Source organism: Mollisia scopiformis (assembly GCF_001500285.1).
Source record: "Mollisia scopiformis unplaced genomic scaffold LY89scaffold_9, whole genome shotgun sequence".
Classification (NCBI taxonomy): domain Eukaryota; kingdom Fungi; phylum Ascomycota; class Leotiomycetes; order Helotiales; family Mollisiaceae; genus Mollisia; species Mollisia scopiformis.
This window is the reverse complement of record NW_017263589.1, coordinates 1,270,280-1,289,262: the sequence shown is the minus strand read 5'-3', so window position 1 is coordinate 1,289,262 and position 18,983 is coordinate 1,270,280. Positions and strand designations below refer to the sequence as shown.

The window sequence follows — 18,983 nt, the reverse complement described above, 5'->3', positions numbered from 1 at the left end:
CCTTAAAAGAATCTCGAGAATCTTGGGATTTTGTTACACAAATCCTTTCCGTCCCTCAAGTTAAATTCCGTTAGTGACAATCCCGAATTTGCCATTCGCCATGTCAGATATCTTGTCGGCTGTTGAGCTGCTTCGAACGAAAAGAAATGATTTCTTGCCCAAAGAGCCACGGAGCTCTCTCTCAATATCACACCCAGTCCTCGATTCAAATGCCCCTGAGGGGCGGAAATCTGTTTCAGCCAGCTTCTCGCAATTGCCTGTTGATGTTGAAGATGGAACCTTGAAACAAGGGCGCGTTATACTCATCATCATAGTCCTGACAGGCGTCAATTTTCTTGGCAGTCTGTGCAACGGATTCATCACTATCGGCCTACCAAGAATGGCATCAGATCTTTCGTTGTCACAGAATCTCATTTTATGGCCATCCGCAGTATACTAGCAAGTCTTTCCTGTCATTCAAAGACGGTTCTCAATACTGACGATAATAGCTTGACGAGCAGTTCCTGCCTACTCCTGGCAGGCTCTATCGCCGACGTGATCGGTTCCAAACGTGTTAATCTGCTAGGTTGCTTCTTGACCAGTATCTTCATTCTTGCATGCGGTTTAGCTCGTACAGGCATTGAATTGATTATGTTTCGCGCAATGCAAGGAATTGCAGTCTCGCTTTGCCTGCCGACTTCCGTGGCTATTGTCGCAAATGCCGCTCCAAGTGGCAGGAAACGCAATATCGGATTCTCTTGTCTTGGTTTTGTGCAACCAATTGGATTTTCCATGGGTATGGTGCTTGAGGGTGTTATTCTTGACACTGTGGGCTGGCGATTCTCGTACTACCTTTGTGGAAGTCTTTCTCTGGCGCTTTTTGCGATTAGTCTATGGGCCTTGCCCAAAGATGCTGCGATTGAGGGGTCTATTCTTAGCAAGTTGAAGAAGATTGATTGGATTGGAGCATTGATAGCCTCGACATCTCTCGCACTTTTCTCCTATATTCTTGCGTAAGTCACTCCTCATTCTGACCAAAGGGAAACATCTGACTCTGAGCTAGGTCACTGAGTAGCTCTGTCTCTTACATCTCTCGCCCGGCGAATATTGCTCTGTTGATAATCAGCGTTGCTCTCATCCCAGTATTCATCATTTGGGAAGCGCATCGCGAACGCTTGCGCCTTCCGGCTCTCATTCCTAACTCGCTTTGGAGAAACATGGTATTCACTAGTGTCTGCCTTTCAGTACTATTCTCCAATGCCGTTGCAAATGCAATGGAGGTCTTCTGCTCGCTTTTGTAAGTTCGGTCCCAGTAATATTCCAACCATACAAAGTGCTTACACACCTTTAGTTTCCAAGAAGTTCAGCACACATCAGCCCTAGGAGCTTCCTTGCGCATACTGCCTTCTCTTGTAGTAGGCTTCCTGATTCAGCTTACAACAGGACTACTTATCCACCGGACTAGCCCTTACCTCTTGGTCGTACTCGCCCTTGTCCTCAGTGCCGGATCTCCTCTTCTCATGGCCATCATTTCTTCGCACTGGCCATATTGGTATGCGGCGTTTCCCGCACAGCTTCTCTCGCCGTTGTCGTGTGATATCTTATTCACCATCGGTCTACTTGCTGTGTCAGAGGAGTTTCCAGCGAATACGCAAGCGCTAGCGGGGGCTGTATTCAGCACAGTCGCGCAATTTGGAACTAGTCTAGGACTCACGTTGATGTCTGTTGTAGCGGCTTCGATTACGGAACATGAAGCGGAGAAAGGAATAGGAAAGGAGGAAGGGTTGTTGGCAGGGTATCGGGCAGGATTCTGGACTGCTTTTGCATCGATGGGAGTTGCGTGCATTGTTGGTGCGTTTGGATTAAGGCGAATGGGCAAGGTTGGGGTGAAGAGAGATTGAGTGACCTCACGCAACTCGGTTCTTGTTTTGAAGACCTATTGAAACTAATCTATCTCACTACAAACTCAATAATCTTCATAGAAGTATTCTGGTCGTGGAGGGGTCCTTCGCTCGCTCCTCGGCGCTGCACTACGCGGCTTCCTCGGCCGTATCGAACTCTGACATCTAGGGCACGCCTTCATATCACAGCTCGGGCATTGCAACAAATAGGTCCAGACTTCAGAGCATTCGGGGCAAGCTGTGCGACCTTGAACTTTTGGCCACCAGCCATCATGACGGAAGGTTGATGTAGACGCTTTGCGACTTGATGTAAACGAGCCATCACTATTGAGGTGAGGGTATCGTTCCCGGCTATGTTTGGCTTGATCATCGAGAATCTTCTGCCACATCCGGGCCTGTTCTTCTTGCCGTTTCTGCTCAGCTGCTCTCTGCTCTGCTTGCTGCTTTCTTAGCGCCTCTGCCGCTTCTTGCTCACGTTTCTTCTGCTGCTCTTGCTGTTGTTTCCAAATTTTTGCTTGCCTCTCTCGTTCTTCCTGCTGCTGCTTCCAAATCTTCGCTTGTCTTTCTCTCTCGACCCTCTCCTTCTCTTGCATTTCTCTCGCTTTTATCCTTTCTTCGATGACTCGTATCTTCCTTTCATCAACCGAATCCGCAGCATCGATCTCCCCTTTCGCCGTCTTTACTCTGTTCTCCTCTTTCTCCAAGTCCGCTTTCTTTAAGCCGAGTCGCCTCTCTTTCATATCTTTTTCAATTCTTCTCTCTTGCCTTAGGATAGAGTTGCATGCTTTCTCCTCTTCACCGACCTCTGCCTTCTTGTATATTGGTGACAGCAACCATGTTCCCCAACTATTCTTCTGTGCTTCTTCTGCTGCCTCAGCTGCTGTAATACTATCCAAATTTTTAATTTGTTGCTCCAACCTTCGAATATCTTTTCGCAATTCGAAAAGTGAAGAGTCGAAGGCGGTTTTCTTGGTTTGCCATCGTGCAGCACGTTCTTGTTTCGATTTTCGAAGTGCAGCAATTTGTGCTGCTTCGCTGAGCGCTCCCGGTTGCGAGTTCGAAGTAGGAGTTGGACGGGGTGTTTGTGTGGTTTGCGGAGTGGGACGATTTCGAGCTAAGGAAGGGTAGATGAGATCGTAGCTTCGGCGTTTGCTTTCGTCCTTCAATGTCTCGTAGGCTCTCCCGAGCTTCAATGTTTGATTTCAGCACACAGCTTTTGACGACCGACAGAAATATCAACTTGACCTTGGAGGATCACGTACTAGTTGGAAGGCTTCAGTAGCATCGTGCTTGGTATTTCGATCTGGATGGAGCTTTAGCGCTAGCCGTTTGTATGATCGATTGATTTGCTCCGGCGTAGCAGTTTGCACCACTTCAAGGACCATATAATAATCCTCTGTAATTGGTGCTGGTACCATGACTCAGATTAATTGCTCTCAGTTCATATCCACTGTGCGTTTGCAGCAAGACTAAAGCTTGATCGTAGAGCCTTATAGTTGCACAGTTGGTTGTCAATGCAAGTCAGGTCGCACTGCGCTTCCCGTGACTTTGAAAGCCACCAGAAAATAATAATTCAATTACGGCTATCACGTTCTGAATTGTTACAGAAGGAGCGTATCCCTGACTTGAACAAGCAGCTCTTTACTAATGATATGAATGAGCCTGTTCATCTTACGCAATTCTATCCAACATTGATTCCATATGCTTCTATAGCGATACCTTGGAACCAGCTACCACCAGATACTCCAGTCCGCGACAACTATGACTCCATTTCGGTTTGGCCTTCAGATTTTAGTGGGACAAAGAACGTGGATATGCAAGCTGAAGCCCGGAATTTATACATAGGAACTGCAAACACGAAGATCGTGCAATCAAGACATACGTTTTTCGAACAGTCCAGTTTGAGGAACTAGTCCTAGATTTCCTCTTCTTCTTCAAATGGCCACAGCATTCGTTTGGTTACCATGAAAACTCTGTCTGACTGTCTTGCACTGGCGTATCGTATTCATCATTCTTTCTGAGTTTGTCTATTTCTTGAGAAGTCTATATCATTGGGAACCTTCTTCTCCTCTCCCTCCGGATCTTAATTATCTACACCAGTTCACTCAGCAAACTTCATTCGCGACCAATCCCTAAGGGCTTTCCACCTTCCGCACAATGAATCATCAATTCCTACTTGCCCCTTTCTTGGCTTTCTGCCTCCACTTGAGGTTTGCGGCATCCAGCACGCTCTACACAGCTACTTGGACTGTCTCTGATGAAGCTATGATACAAGAGGTTGTTATAGAAGACCATTCAAGTCATGTCTCTAATTCGAAGTAGTTCACGAGCACATCCATTGTACCAGAAGATATCCCAGTCGGTGCTACCGTCTGGGCAGGCCTTCGAGCTGGAAACGACAGCAGCATCTTTCCACTCTTTAACGCCTCTTGAACAGGTTCTACAAATATCGAATACGAATTTCCAAGCAAGTAAGCAACACTCGGTAGCAACTTACCCGCCGCATAGTACACTTTTCATCTAACCCTGATCCAACAGTATTAGCACCCACCCGTCACTCAATCAACGTAAGTCTACGGTATTCTTTACCTTGAATTGTGAATTTGGACGATAAGCTGACTAACAGTGGCAGGGAAAGCTGGCTTTACAATTGACACTTTTTCTACCTTCTGGTATAACACCACCACTGATTTCTATATAAATGAATGGAACACTAGCATCTTTGTTCCAAATGCTAGGGGTTTGGTGTTTCCGAACCACAGCGAGACCTCGCCAGAAGGTATCTCTTCCCCATTTATTTCATGCCGCAGGGTAGCTAATATCGGCCAGGAATCTTCTCATACACCCAAGTGAGCTTTACCATCCTTTCCTATCATCTAGCTACATGCTAAGCTATATATCACAGGCTGTTCTAGCGATCGAACTTCAAGACGGTGTTGCCTGGGATTGGAACTTCACCCTCTTCAAAGACATCACCATAGTCTCAAGCACTAAAGATCTCAGTTGGTGTGCTAAGTAAGTGTTTTAATGTCATCTATTCTGTTTGAAGTTTCATACTAATATGCAAGACCTCAATTGAATGGTCCACCTTTGACTGGCTGGAACACAAGTATGACTAATCTTCAAGGTTCTTTTGGGAAGGATGAGGGGACAAGTAAATGCACGATTGACTTTTTCGAGTTCTTCTCGCCACTTGAAGTGATCCAGCAAACTTCAGAATAATCGAATCTGCTTCCTGGAGGCTTGCAGTTGAGGTGGTTAGTGGTGGCTGGTATCGATTGATGAAAATGAGGGGTTAGCCAGAAACTTCACTTATATTACGTAGACTGGGATGGACTTTGGCAATTACAGACTGATTCTCAGTCGTTTCGGCATTAGTCTATAGTCATTACAATCACATCGTTTAATCATCTCTTCTCTCGTTTCATACCCCAACAGCAGCTCCTGCGATAGCCCCCGCAAGTAACATCCACGACGAAGCACCCGTGATCATCGCAGCATTATGCGTAGCAGTGCCGCTTCCGGACGTACTCGAACCACTTCCTATCGGACTCGAACTAGCTCCGGTTTTGCCACCAGTTGATGAGGCAGTCGATGATGACCCTGAACTGGGCGTTACTGTTGCATCGATCACCGCCACAGTTGCGGTGTAGATATTCTTTGACAACACAAATCCATCGATCGGATCTGTACTCGTGCTTGGGACCAGATACGTAGTGCTACTATCCGACACGGAAGTTCCGTTTGATGTGGTAAAGGTTTCCGAGCAGGTGCCGGTGGTTGGGAAAGGCGTTCCAGTCAGAGTACAGCCGGTCGTCATGTATGCGCCGACTTCCTCGAAGATGATTTCCATAGCTAAAGAGGAGCTGATCAGTTTCTGGAACATTTATACATTGTATCGAGGAATACATACTCTTTGGACTTGTGACAAGAGTCATGGATGTCCAGCCCGAGTCTCCGAAGCATTGAGACGTCGATTCGGCAGCGCAGAATACGCCATATGTCGATTCAGCTCCTGACTATGCAAGTTAGCTCTTCTCTCTGTCCATTCGCTTTGCTTAAACTCAGAATCCCACTCACAGATCCCAATAGCGTTCCTGGATACGCAAAATAGTCTGTGGAATCCTCGGCTGAGTAGTCAACAAAAGGGATTGCCTGCCCAACTTGGTTAGCTGGCTGTACTTCATTACAGGCACCCACTTCAGCCATCTTACCATGTCAGTCCAATTCTGGTTCAACCACCATACGGAGGGCTGTGCTTTGCCCACTGACACAAAGCCCAGCGCTGACAGTGCGAACGTGCTGAAATGCTTCATCTTTTCTTGTAGTATCGAAAAAGTCAAGTTGACGCTTCAAATCTAAGATCGTTCTCGCGAATCTAGAAGTCGGGCAACACGATCTTTAAGAGATTCGATGCGGACATTAAATCGGTATGACTCCTGGGGCACAGCTTTAAGTTTATTTTAAAGTATACTCGCTAAGTCGGGGACACTGCCACAATAGGGGTTAGCGAGCCCAGAACGGGGCTAGCGTTCGGCTAAATTCGTCTGTAAGATTCGAGTTTACAGAGGAGGAAATACGAGATGGAAGAATTACACGATCAGAGCAATCAGATTCGCTATGATGTTTGAGTTTCGCGATCTTATCGGGAAGCCCGATATCTGTTACTGGACGGCGCAGCTAAAAATTCTTTCTTGAGGGGTCAGATTTGGAGAATGGGAGCCATACTTGAACTTGTAGAGAAGAAAATCACCTGTAGTTGAGCTCAATGTAAAGCTTCGAGATCAAGTTAAAAGGGGTTAAGTAGCATCATTTTTTTGGCAGATTCGTAGAACTTCAATTGCCCTTACTCCCGCTGATGACATGATTCTCTTTATGTGTTGAACTTTGTACCGAGTGCTGTAAGAAGGATTGACGCAACTTAGCTTGCTAGAAGAAATCGTGCCAGAGACAGTCCACTTAAATTAACAGAGGAAAATGTCTTCAACATACCATCTGGAATACTCTACACAAAGAATACTCAGCAAACTCGGAATAGCATCACGTGAAGCACTTATCTCCTTCCTCATGCAGCTCTATCGTTGACCCCGCAGCATAGTGGGGTCACTTATCAACCTCATGAATTGACATTTCCTACCTTCTACCACTAAATCTCAAAATGTCGACCAACGGAGAATTAGTAGCTTCAATTGAAGCTCTCCTCGCAGAAGCTAAATCATACAATGAAGAGCAACCAGATCGTGTGGTGCGAGCTAAGATGCTTGGCATGGTAGAAGCGCTGCACTACCGACTGGAAAGCCCAGCGGAAGCTATGTTCAGACAGCTCACCAATGTATGTATTCTCACGAGTCAATGATTAAATTTAGCTGATGAAATGAAAGTATTCGGAAACATCAGCTGTCCGAACTTTACGCCAAATGGGAGTCTTGGACAAAATACCCCGCCAGGAGCCAATTACAGCCAAGCAACTCGCTATTGTCACGGGGAAGAATGAAGAAGTACTGTGTATGTTTTCCAACACAGGGTAACATACAAAACAGAGAGTTCTGACTCTGATGAAAGCTCGATTAATGCGAATCTTGACCTCAACCGGAATCCTAAAATCGCACGGCGCCGATACATTCTCCCATACACCCCTCTCCCTAGCATACCTCGACACCCCAGAAGTCGAATTCTGGGACCTATGGTATACCCCCCGCCCAATAATCCTCCAGCAAAACTCTGACAACCCCAGCGTCGATGAAATCGCCCCCGTAGCCTACTCCCTACCCGGCTACATGACAACCCACAAACCCGACTCGATCCTCAACCCGCGCCTCTCACCCTACTCATGGGCCAACAACTCCGAAGGCAAAGTATTCTACGAAGTGCTGCTCGACCATCCGGACCGGTTAAAGCGCTTCAACACCGCCATGACGACGCAGGAAAACGCGTTACCTGTCCTCGGCATGTTCCCCTTTGCTTCCTTGCTGGATAAAAGTGCAGATCACGACCGACCGTTTATTGTCGATGTAGCGGGTGGGAAGGGTCAGAGTTTACTGCAGATTAAGAAGGAGCTTGAGGCTGCGGGCGGAGATATGGGGCGGGGGAGAGTCATTTTGCAGGATCGGAAGGCGGTTCTGGATGCGGTGCCTGATGAGCAGTTGTTGGGGATTGAGAAGATGATTATTGATTTCTTTGAACCGCAGCCTGTTAAGAGTGAACAATTTCCTTCTAAATTACTTTGTGACAAACTAATGGTGGGTTAGATGCGCAGATCTACTACCTCCGCCGTATAATGCACAACTGGCAAGACGCCGAATGCCTCACGATCCTACACAACATCGCCTCAGCCATGGCTCCGGACTCGCGTCTCCTAATCGGCGAAATGGTCGTCCCAGAAAAGCCTGAAGGAGTCGATAAAACGGTGTATTGGATGGATCTCTGCATGCTGATTATTGGCGGGAAGGAGAGGTCGCAGAAAGAGTTCTCGGAGTTGCTAGATTCGGCTGGGTTGAGGTTGGTGAAGATCTGGAGGCAGATGGTGGGCAGTCAGACTGTTATTGAGTGTTTGCTAAAGTGAGGAAGTGGGTGGTGTGGGACCGTAGTGTTGTGAGGTTGAGTAGTCCAAAGAAACTCAACTTTTATAGATTTTTATGGAAAGAATTGGACTTCTGGTTTTGAAGACTAATTACCTAGGTACCTGATAGTATTCATACCTTCAACACTTGTTGAACAGTTGAGAAAGCCCAGACGTCGTCAGTACAGGAAGCACTGGCCTAGATCTATGAAGGCTTAAATTCATTCAGATGTCAAGGTAATAATATCTTCTCTACCTAGCTCAGAGATTATTCCACCTTATCATCGCGGGTGTAAATCCATACAAGCAAGATATATTTCCGCTGAAACGCCTCTAAACCTTAGCCCTTTTCCGAGCCGCCTTTCCCTTTCCTTTCCCATTACTCCTAATTCCTTCCTTTCTATACTCATCACCACTAGTACTCTCATCCTCGCCGTCACTTTCACCCGCAGCAAGTATCCTCTCTACAGCAGCCGTGACATCCTTCTTCTTCTTCTCCTTCCGCTTCCCACTCTTCCTAGCATGCTTAGCCTGTTCCTTCTCCGTCCACCCAATATCATTCTTTGCTGCCCACTCTCTCGCCTCATCCGAGTACGTCCTCGTCAACACGCTTCCTTCCCTGGCCGATTTCTTCGCCTTGAGTTTATTGACAGCGTCTTTCATCCTTTTGCTTCCCACTGCTCTCTCTTTACCCACGACGCCGCCAGCACCAGCACCGACCGCTCCTTCGAAGAAACGCGTGATGTTACTTTGAGTTCCTTCTTGTTCGCGGCGATTCATGTCTCGGATCACAGGGACGAGAACTTCGTCTGTTCGTTCTTGGGTCCAGCCTATGGTTGCCATGAGGAAGTCTCGCAGTCGATCCAAGTCTGGAACACCCCATTGGAAAGGTTCAGGATTGGCGTCTACATCTGGTTTCAAATATGCTTCGGTCACTGCTGGAGAGGGAAAGCCTGGAGGGAGGAAGAGTTTCGTCGCTTGTGATCTTCTGAACTTTTTACGGAACGTCGAGGGCTCTGTGTTGAGGGGTTTGGAACTGTGTTGTGCTGATAACCACCACTCTTTGAATTCTTCCAAACCTTTCGTGGACGGAAACTCTGAGAGGATCTCGACTGCGGTGACGGGTCCTATGCCTGCAAGACCTTCTGTGTAATCCGAGCCCAGAAGGTGTGCGAAAGCAATGAGTTGATCGCGATTAAGAGATAGTTCTTTCTCAATGTCGTTGGAAAGGTAGCACTCGACTAGTTTGTTGCTGTTGAACAAATTCTTGTAGACTCTCGTGCCACCAAAGAGAAAGATATCACAATCATCCGTGACAACACCATCGACTAGACCCAAGCTCACCAATTCCGCACACTGGGCTTCAGCTTCCATAGGAGCAGTGACGTATGGGAGGCCGAAAAGTCGAAGAAGCATCTGGCATTCAGTGATCATCTGATTTGTGACCTCATCTGCATCTCGACGATCTTTCTTTTGTTGGTTGCGAAGAGCTTTGATATCACGCTCGTAGGCTTCTTGATTCTCCCGCTCGGATTTGTGATTCAAAGTACTTTCGAATCGAGCATGCTCTTCCGTTTCAAGAGCCATTTGGGCAAGCATTTCTTCGTCATCCGGATCGCTAAGATCGAATTCGGCATCTTCTTCGGCTCGCTGACGTTCAAGAGACTCATCGGTGGGAAGGCCTGGAACTCCGGAAGCAGCAGCGTGATCTGATGGAAAAGCTGCCGTAGAATCTGGCATATTGAAATCTTCGAATGTTGGACTAGGACTCTTCCTTGCTGCAGTATTTGTTGAAGAAGCTTGTCTGACCTCACTATCGTCAACTGGCAATTCAACGTCTTCAAAGTCTGGTTCAGGTGACGTAGATTTCGAAGCGACAATGTCCGTTCTATCGCCAGATGAAGTCATTGTATCAATCACCTTCGCAGACTTGGTGGTAGCATCACCATAGTTACTCTCAGACCAGTCGATCTCTTCAGCTTCAGAGTCCTGAGCCGGTTCATTTTCTTGCTCGACTGATGGTTGCCTGTTCTGCGGAATCTCAGACACAGGCGGTTCGGCCCTAATATTCTCAGCCACTTCACCAAACGTTTCGGATTCTAGGTTTGGTTTAGCTTTTGGCGTTGGCGGCTTATCCACGACTTCAACATCGCTTTCCTCGTCTGAAGAATCAATCTGGATGGGCGCGTTTTGTCTCCTGAACTGGCGTTCCTCTTCTTCAGCGACTTCTCTGTCTTCTGCATTCAATTCTTGATCTCGTTTCTTCTGTATCTCAACCTGTGATCGAATATCTCCACCGCTAGCCAACCACGGTGGTAGAGGCCTAGGAGCATCGTCCTCAAGGTCGTTGTCAAAGCCACCAGCCATGCCATCCTCTTCTTCTCCCTCACCACCTTCGGCCACTGCATCAGACATCTGGTTCTTCTTTCCAAAGATAGAAGTCTTGAAATCTAGTTTTTCAAATGGCAATGGGCCATCAAAAGGGTTTTTCAGATTCGAGACAACTGGCGCTGGCTTCTTCGGTCTGGAATCCGGAGCTTTCTGTCTCCTAGCTTTGGCGAGTGCAGCTTGTAGATCCATTTCCTCGTCACTGTCGCTGCTGATGTCCACAGCTTTCCGTTTTGGCACAGCAGCATTTGCTCGATTGTTGACAATATGTGCAACCATTCGACCACCAGAGCTTGTGATGGGTTTTGGTTCTTGTACTGCCTTCTGTTGGTATTCTGGCATCATGATATCTTCAAACTCTTCTTCCTCGTCGGACTCCTCTTGTCGGTGATTCTTCTGGAGAGATAGTGCGATAGCTTGATTGATGTGATCCTGTTCCTCATCCACATGTGATCCCACATCCACGTCCTCTTGTTGTAAAGACATAGCAATAGCTCGATTGAGTTCCTCATCTTCTTCGTCAAATGTATATCCATTTCCATTGGACGACTCTTCCATTGGATTATCGTCAACGAATAGCGAAACTGGATCCTCGAAAACTTCTCGAGTCTGTCGCCCATTTCTCGACTCATAAAACTTCTGCCTCTCTTCATCAAATTCCTGAGCTCGAGGATAGGTTTTGGCCTTCGGTAATCGATTCAGACCCTCAATAGGAACATCCTCAAAATCATCTTCGTCTTCATCGCTCACCAGATTCTGGACCGTTGGATGCAATGCATCAACATCAATCGGCTTCTCCCTCTGCCCGACCGTCTTATCCGTACTCACAACACCCAACGCCCAACCACCCTCAACACCATCATTCTTCACCAACACATACTCCCTCCCTCTCTCCCCAGCAATCCGGCCTCCCCCAACACCCGCCATATCGTTCATCCCATTTAAATTCATGAGCCTCTGCGTTAACTCATTCCTCTCCTTCACTCTCGCGATCTGGAACTTGGAGAACTCCATCCGATCCGGAAACATCTCCTCCAACTGCTCCTTACTAAGCCCCATCCTCAACCTAGACCTCAACCTCGCCGCATTCAGGATATTATACCTGTCCCCCGGCGGCAGACTAAGGAAAAACTCGCCGTTAAAATCAATCTTGCTGAAATCATACAGATTGACATCCTCGCCATCATGAAACTGCCTCGCATACTCCTCTAATTCCTCGGCACTCATGATTCTCGGGTCATTTGGTTGTCCCATACCTTCGATACCGTTCGTTAGGTCGGGGAGGTGATACTGATCCGTTTTCTTGAACTTGCGCGTCTGTTGGCGTTCGGCGGCTGACATGCCCATCTCGCCCACATACACCAAATCCTCGGGAATGGCTTCTTCCTCATCTTCTATACTCGGCAGACCGTCCCGTGCTCTCTCCCTATCTTGTTTCCGCTTCTCTTCTTCTTCTTCACCTCTCCGCTTCATCTGCACCGCCAGCAACTTCCCCGCTGTCCTCACAGCATCTTCTCTCCTGCCCTCTCTTCTCCGTTTCCTCCCAAGCACAGTCTGTCGCTTCAACGCTGGTGCGCCGCCATCGAATACAAAGACGGGCTTGATGCCGAAGTAGAGTAATTTGCAGATACGGCGGAAAAAGCCCACGATGTGGGAGTTGCGCAGCGCATTGCCTTCCTTGTCGCGGACCGCTTTCAGGAATTGGTAGATCCAGATCGAGGCGTCGACTGCGAGGCGTTTGCGATTTAATGTCGGCAGAGGAGTTGGGCGTGCGGAGGGGGCGAGGATGGGCCAGAGGCCTGTTACTCCCATGGTGAGGGCAGTTTAATGGAGTGTCGTGGACACGAAAGGTAGAGGTAATTAAGGAGTGGCAGTGGAAAGAGAACGATGAATCCAAACACCCATCGTCATGACCCTTCTACTCTGCTCGCACATCCCATCGACTTCACGGCGCCTGGTATTGTGAGAACATGAACAAGCTCGAAAGTCCTGACGCCTGAAAAGACAATGACGCACCGGCGTTCGCGTCTTCACGTGACACTTACTATCTTATCGCCGAACCCCTCGTTTTCTCCTCGATCAAAAGGAGAACCACATCTTCATCTTTGTTCGAAAGAAAGAAAGGATGTTCCCAATGGCACAAACAAAAACCCAAGCAGAATCCTACCTCGCCTCCCTCCTGGGCAAAACCCTCCGCGTAACAACCACCGACACGAGAATGTTCTTAGGACAATTCAAATGCACCGATTCCGTTCGTCCCCTCCCTCTTCCTCTTCCCTTTCCCCTCCTCCCTCTTTCCTTCTCACCCCCTAACACCCCCACAGGACCAAAACATAATCCTCTCCCAAACCTTCGAATATCGACTCCCGCCTCCGCCCAAAGAACCAGGAACAACAACGCAAGACCTAACGTCGCGGTACCTCGGCCTGGTGGTCGTGCCGGGAGAGTATATTACCAAGGTTGAGGTTGAGGCGTTTGAGAGCCAGTTGAGTAGGGAGGAGAGGGAACGGTTTGGGGTTGGGAGTGGGAAGAAGGAGAATGAGAGGGTTGGAGGGAGTGAGGGGGAGGGGTGTGCTTTGGGTTGAGGGTTGAAAATTGAGGGTTCGGGGAATAATGTTTGATTGTTGGAGGAGTGGGAACTTGGTCAGTACTTGCAGAGAGCAAGGACGGAGGCAACGCATATGCCGAGCCGCAGAACACATCTCGAAAACTTCGTCAATATGGCATTGACGTGGCGACATAAGAGGTCCGGCTTTCACACCCGAGAAATAAGGCACGGCCCGAGCAGAGGAAACCTTCAATATGCACGTCGACCCTTAATCATAAGATCTACAAGCAGATCACAAATAGTCAGGCACAAGTTGCAAAAAACCTCGAGCTTTTTTATTGCCGACTACAAATACAAATCCACCCTCCAGCTCCAGCGTCCCATCATAAAGAATTACTTATTACCACCACATATCAATCTCCTGCAGCAGTGAAACCAGCAGATCAGGAAAAACCAAGGAGATCCTGGGAATAGTTCGATAAAAAACCAAAGTGACTCCACCCCTTCCCTTCCCTTCCCGTTTGTTTCTTTACGCGGCAACAGTCTCTTGACGGCCTCTAGCCTCACCATTCAGAGCACTATCCTGGATAGAAGGAGCAGCAACCTCCTCCTCCTCCTCTTCCTCCTCATCCTCATAATCCTCACCGCCCTTGTGAGCACTAGCTGGGACCCAGAGACCGGACTCGCGGTCATTCATTGGGGCATCTTGACCAGTGAGATCATGTCCCTCGGGGTTACGCTGGATGTTGTTACGGCGACGCTGAGACAGGGTGCGGGCACGGGTAGACAGCTTGGAGGAAACGGCCGCATTGGCAGTAACCCAGTTGGTGAGCGCGTCCTCGCAATCTTGGATGATGGCCTTGGAGGCCTCGTATCCGTCATATGCTGCGCGGGTCTCGCCTGGGGTGACGGGAGTGTCGTCAATCAGCTCCAAGAGGTGCTTTCCGTAGCCTGCGATGATGGCAAGCTTCTCGCAGTGCTCGCGGAGAGCATCGAATTGGTAGGTGTAGGCAGCCTTGAGCTTCTCGCGGGTGATGTTGGAGAGTTGTGCTTCGGCGACGAGGGACTCGGCTTCGGCGCGGACGAGCTCTTGCTCGAGAACGACGATCTTGGGGGAGTTGGGCTCCTTGTACTTGAGCTGGGCAATCTGATCGGTGATCTTTTGCTTGCCTATTCACGTGATTAGCATAATACAGATCTCTGTGAATTGTGAATCTTACGGTCTCTGCTGGGTTGAACGGAAGCCTCAATGTTTCGGATGCTCTTGATGGTAACACGGTATTGATCATAACGGTCAATGTACTGATCCTCAAGCTCGCCAATCTCGTAAATCAAGACGCCCAACTTGTCCGTGACATCCGAAACATCATCATCGCAAGCCTCACCCCAGATAGAGAGTTGTTGCTAGGGAAGATCAGCAAGCTTCTTCAATTTGCGCCAAATTTCCTAACTTACAGCAACTTCCATGCGCTCACGTCCGACGAGTTCCATGGAGCGCATGACGTTCTTCTCCATCTTCACGAGCTGGGAGAGCTTCTTTGCGAGATCAGGGCCGAATTGACCGGCAGTTTGACGACGGAGAGCATGGCCTATTTCGATACATGTTAGCACGAAAATATCACAAAAGGCATCGAAAGCAGAAGCCACACAGTCGAGGGTAGCAGAGACAGTCATTGCGCATCGTGGCGAAGGACCTGAAGCTTGATGGGAGCATGCGACACTTGTAGGCAGGGCTTGAAAATAGCAACATGCCACTTTCACCACGACCCATTGACCGACTGAATCTTGATCTTTGGTCGCAATCCTCCCATCCAGCTTCAACCCACTGATATATCGTGGAGTGATGATGTATTTGTATACAACGTCATCGAAAAATGAGAAGGCTTCACTGACCGATACCACCCTTTCCGAACAATCTGCCCGACTTTGTGCTCGACGATGGTGGAGGAGGGTTCTGGAGCTGCGAGGCCTGTGAAGAAGTATCAGTAGGTATTCCTTTTGCTTATTTGTCTCGTAGCGCGTGCCGAGGAGAGAGCTTACGGTAGGAGCCCGCGATTGTCTCATAGAGTACGTGCGATGCATTGCGACGAGTGTTGTAGGATCTTCTTTCTCGTTGTTCTTATTTCGTACAGCGGTAGTAGATAATAACTATCGAGAAGGTGCGAGAGCTGTGATTGTGTTTTTGAGGGAAGGAGTTGTTTGCGTGAGAAGAAGGAAGAGCTTCGGTGGTGGTGTTGTGCCCTTTAGCTTCACTTTACCTGTTGACGATCCTCCATATGACGAGACATGGCGGTGACGTAGCCTGGGGCGCATTCACAACAACGCTAGCCGCGAACTAGCCACTACGCAGCTGCTCTCCCTCACTCAGCCAACCGCTCTTCCAAGCTGCTTCCTTGCAGGTTTTTGGACCCTTGAAAGTCCCTTCATTCAAAACGCTCCGAATTGAGACAGCTGTTCCCAGTTTGATATGATTTTCACCCAGGATATTCTCCTCGATCCGTGCTCAATTCTCAATCCGGATACTTCACATCGTCAGTGGAGAAATCGAAAAGCCACAGTCTAGAATTTCGAGCCTCAACCGAGGAACCGTCGACGTCACAACCTCAAGCTCTGGGAAATTAAACAATCTTGAAATTCTGAACTGGCGTACGCTTATTAACTACATGCAGAATGGTTCGAACTCTGTTCCTCCGCGAACCGACGTCTCCGGTACTTCGAGCTATTGTGGCTGTGCCTGACTACCTGACTAATTTGGGATTACCGCCTATCACGTGTGACGATCATTTGTCGATCCATGGTTGTGAGGATATACCGAAGCATGGGAGGGATTCTGTGTTATGACTGACGAGGTCGTTCATTGACAACACTGCACAGGAGCGAAGGCGTTCTTGCAAAGAAAGCCGCGTTATCTCAAGATTTGCACCAATTGTTAGTCAAAGCCATTAAGTGGGGTTTGAGCTTTGTCGTTCTGGCTATCACGCAATTCATCTCGAGTTACACTTTTGCTGAGAATTTCCCCAGCTCAACCTCAAGTGAGACATTGATATTCGGATCGATTTGTCCCCATAAGTTCCATTGTCTTCCCTACTTTTGATGTCCTTCTTCTTGGGCTCAACTGCTATTGGTCAACCTGCAGAGGTTGCTCCAGGACGAGGCTGACCTGCATGACACCCATGTCCAGCGAGGCGGGGAAACTCAAGATGCAACTTCAAACCTCAACTTTTCACCAGCTCGATCCCTCGGACGTTCTAGAGACAAGTTTGTACCTACTATTTCACATTGTGTTTGTCATGCGCAGTATTCACAGAGGCTCAGTAGGTCGATGCCCTGCTCGCTGATACTGCTCGGAATCACATAGTTGTATTATAAATCCACAGCCTCGTCGCTCGTACCAGGATATCTGAGCACACGATAAGCCAAAGACACCTATCTCTGTGGTGGCAGATGAGGTGTTCGAGTCAATTCTCAAGATCCATCAGAGGAGACAACTATCTTCTGCAAAATGGGGGACTTCCGTCAATCTAGGAGAAATTGGACGGCAGAGGTTGCCGAGGGGCTCGTTGATACGTGCGTCTCTTCCCGCGACTGTCCATACCTTGATGATAACATTATTCCAGTTCCCAAAGTATCTTTATTGCTGTCATGGGCGTCACCGGTGCTGGGAAGAGTTCATTTATTTCCCTGTGTAGCGACGAAACCGTCGAAGTTGGGCACGATTTAACGGCTCGTGAGCTGCACCCCAATCTCTCCCCAGATTCTTGCTAACAAATTGGGGCTTTAGATACTAGTAGAGTGGACGTCTATTCGTTTAAATATAATTCATCAACCACAGTCTATCTCATCGATACCCCAGGCTTCGACGACACGAGCCGATCCGATACCGAAGTCCTGCAAGACCTCGCTGCATTTCTTACGAGGTCCTATGTCCAGAAAGTCAAGCTTAATGGAATCATATACCTACACCGGATTACAGACGTGAGAATGCAAGGGTCCGCGAAAAAGAACCTCATGATGTTCAAGAAACTATGCGGAAAAGACGCTCTGAAGAACGTTATCCTCGCAACCACCATGTGGTCACTAGTCGATAGAGAGAAAGGAGCAGAGCGAGAAGCACAATTACTCTCTACACCAGAATTCTGGGGCTGGATGAAAGACCAAGGAAGCACCGTAATGCGACATTCGGGGGACCGACGCTCGGCAGTAGAGATCATCGACCACTTCGTCGAGCAGAATGTTCCTATGACGCTAGATATCCAGGACCAAATGGTGAACCAGAACCGGGATCTAGATCAGACCTCAGCAGGACAAGAGCTCCAAAGCGAGCTGATCCGCGAGCGAGAAAGATTTCAAGCTGAGCTCCGTCAAGTCCAGGAGGATATGCAAGAGGCCATCAAAGAGCGCGACGCACTCGCCGAGGAAGCCTTGAAAGAGGTTCGGGACGAGTATATGAGTAAGATCGGAGAACTGAGTCAACAAGGCGAAGAACTCAAGATTAGCATGCAGAAGCTGCACGAGGCGAATTACAAGGAATTAAGGGATCATATGATCGAGCAGGTGGAGTCTCACAGGAGGAGAGTTAACGCGGCGGCTGGGAGACGAGACTGGAATACGCCCGAGGCTCACATGTTCCAGGAATTCGAAAAGGTCAACTTATCTTCGACGCCGGCGACTCCAAATGCCTCTTCAGATGCACCATCCGATCCAGAGATGAAATTCACACTACCTCGTTTCGAGGCAGACAATAAACCCAAAGAGCCGATCAAGTTCAAAGACGCAGTAGGACGAAAATTCAGCTTTCCCTTCCTATTTTGCGCCACTTGGGGAGTACGTTATCACTGCTACACGTTTTAAAATTGACCCTCGACTCACGAAAAATAGGGCATGGAAGAATTAATCAAACAAGCCTTCCTACACGTTGACCTCATCGGACCGCACGTCTTTGAGGGCCATTACGACTTGATCGGACCAAACGGCGAAATCATACTGCCGCAGGTCTGGGAATCGATTATTGAGCCGGGATGGGCTATTACCATGCATAGTAAATAATCATATATTCCCCTTCCCTAACAACGTCTTGGGTTTCTTTCTGTATTAGATATGCTTGCTTCTCCACAAGCACCATAGAATTGAAGTGAGCTGATTTGATTTGATGTAGTGTGGCCACTACCCGAACCACAGAAAAGTCCTCCTTTCTCAGGACCACCGCCCATCACGGTACAGCCGCTGTCCTCGAGCACTCCTCCGAAAACAAGCAGGAAAACTACGACGGCTGCTGCTTCTTCTTCTTCTTCGCCGCTGGCGTGGATGGCGGGGACGGGAACAGGGAAAGCAACCAAAGCCGGGACGTCCTCGTCGAGGAAGAAGGTGAAGATAGATCAATGAATCAGTGTATCTTTCCATCATACTTTCGCCTAGTAAGCAACGCGTATCTATCGAACGTAGAATAGTGTGTAACTCTTACGCCCGGCCCCCAAGCGACATTTCTCTCCTCTGTTTTTAGACTAGCTGGCTGGCTTTTATCGACAAACCCCCAACTCCGAATACCTAAGTATAGCATAAGAAACCCATCATCAACGAAAAATAAAAAGAGTAGCTAGGAATCTGAAGT

The 18,983-nt window shown here is 48.3% G+C and overlaps 10 protein-coding genes across 10 annotated transcripts; 6 read left to right on the top strand and 4 right to left on the bottom strand.

Annotated features, from left to right (window-relative positions):
- Positions 1–12: 12 nt before the first annotated feature.
- LY89DRAFT_643487 (MFS general substrate transporter) lies at positions 13–1,880 on the top strand (the record flags this gene model as incomplete). Its single annotated transcript, XM_018211796.1, has 4 exons — positions 13–438; positions 489–992; positions 1,043–1,276; positions 1,331–1,880. Exons 1-4 carry the CDS (start codon positions 101–103, stop codon positions 1,878–1,880), a joined length of 1,626 nt encoding a protein of 541 aa, XP_018073297.1. The 5' UTR covers positions 13–100.
- Positions 1,881–2,009: 129 nt separating this feature from the next.
- On the bottom strand, positions 2,010–4,101 carry LY89DRAFT_696324 (DnaJ-domain-containing protein; the record flags this gene model as incomplete). Its single annotated transcript, XM_018216827.1, has 4 exons — positions 2,010–2,045; positions 2,135–3,067; positions 3,143–3,276; positions 4,080–4,101. The coding sequence occupies 4 exons, from the start codon at positions 4,099–4,101 to the stop codon at positions 2,010–2,012; spliced, it is 1,125 nt and encodes a 374-aa protein (XP_018073296.1).
- Positions 4,102–4,182: 81 nt separating this feature from the next.
- LY89DRAFT_780910 (uncharacterized protein) lies at positions 4,183–5,245 on the top strand (the record flags this gene model as incomplete). Its single annotated transcript, XM_018222432.1, has 5 exons — positions 4,183–4,351; positions 4,513–4,659; positions 4,710–4,729; positions 4,786–4,895; positions 4,949–5,245. The coding sequence occupies 5 exons, from the start codon at positions 4,183–4,185 to the stop codon at positions 5,100–5,102; spliced, it is 600 nt and encodes a 199-aa protein (XP_018073295.1). The 3' UTR covers positions 5,103–5,245.
- Positions 5,246–6,288, bottom strand: LY89DRAFT_780909 (uncharacterized protein). The gene is made up of 4 exons (XM_018222431.1): positions 6,095–6,288; positions 5,961–6,035; positions 5,794–5,899; positions 5,246–5,735 (listed from the first exon to the last, which is right to left on the bottom strand). The coding sequence occupies exons 1-4, from the start codon at positions 6,194–6,196 to the stop codon at positions 5,305–5,307; spliced, it is 714 nt and encodes a 237-aa protein (XP_018073294.1). The 5' UTR covers positions 6,197–6,288; the 3' UTR covers positions 5,246–5,304.
- A 750-nt stretch (positions 6,289–7,038) lies between these two features.
- Positions 7,039–8,442, top strand: LY89DRAFT_696323 (o-methyltransferase-like protein; the record flags this gene model as incomplete). The annotated part of the gene is made up of 5 exons (XM_018216826.1): positions 7,039–7,212; positions 7,262–7,385; positions 7,443–7,566; positions 7,615–8,078; positions 8,129–8,442. The coding sequence occupies 5 exons, from the start codon at positions 7,039–7,041 to the stop codon at positions 8,440–8,442; spliced, it is 1,200 nt and encodes a 399-aa protein (XP_018073293.1).
- A 223-nt stretch (positions 8,443–8,665) lies between these two features.
- On the bottom strand, positions 8,666–12,785 carry LY89DRAFT_683768 (PIN domain-like protein). Its single transcript, XM_018214756.1, has one exon. It carries the CDS (start codon positions 12,637–12,639, stop codon positions 8,773–8,775), a length of 3,867 nt encoding a protein of 1,288 aa, XP_018073292.1. The 5' UTR covers positions 12,640–12,785; the 3' UTR covers positions 8,666–8,772.
- Positions 12,786–12,961: 176 nt separating this feature from the next.
- Positions 12,962–13,621, top strand: LY89DRAFT_780906 (uncharacterized protein; the record flags this gene model as incomplete). The annotated part of the gene is made up of 2 exons (XM_018222430.1): positions 12,962–13,078; positions 13,152–13,621. The coding sequence occupies 2 exons, from the start codon at positions 12,962–12,964 to the stop codon at positions 13,410–13,412; spliced, it is 378 nt and encodes a 125-aa protein (XP_018073291.1). The 3' UTR covers positions 13,413–13,621.
- A 115-nt stretch (positions 13,622–13,736) lies between these two features.
- Positions 13,737–15,751, bottom strand: LY89DRAFT_508045 (uncharacterized protein). Its single transcript, XM_018208050.1, has 5 exons — positions 15,416–15,751; positions 15,269–15,344; positions 14,831–14,964; positions 14,596–14,779; positions 13,737–14,545 (listed from the first exon to the last, which is right to left on the bottom strand). The coding sequence occupies exons 1-5, from the start codon at positions 15,455–15,457 to the stop codon at positions 13,905–13,907; spliced, it is 1,077 nt and encodes a 358-aa protein (XP_018073290.1). The 5' UTR covers positions 15,458–15,751; the 3' UTR covers positions 13,737–13,904.
- A 1,266-nt stretch (positions 15,752–17,017) lies between these two features.
- Positions 17,018–18,086, top strand: LY89DRAFT_696320 (uncharacterized protein; the record flags this gene model as incomplete). Its single annotated transcript, XM_018216825.1, has 3 exons — positions 17,018–17,102; positions 17,157–17,950; positions 18,063–18,086. 3 exons carry the CDS (start codon positions 17,018–17,020, stop codon positions 18,084–18,086), a joined length of 903 nt encoding a protein of 300 aa, XP_018073289.1.
- A 47-nt stretch (positions 18,087–18,133) lies between these two features.
- LY89DRAFT_560613 (uncharacterized protein) lies at positions 18,134–18,391 on the top strand (the record flags this gene model as incomplete). The annotated part of the gene is made up of 2 exons (XM_018208451.1): positions 18,134–18,199; positions 18,254–18,391. Coding segments are annotated over 2 exons (204 nt in total), but the record flags the coding sequence as incomplete, so codon positions are not given.
- Between the last annotated feature and the right edge of the window lie 592 nt (positions 18,392–18,983).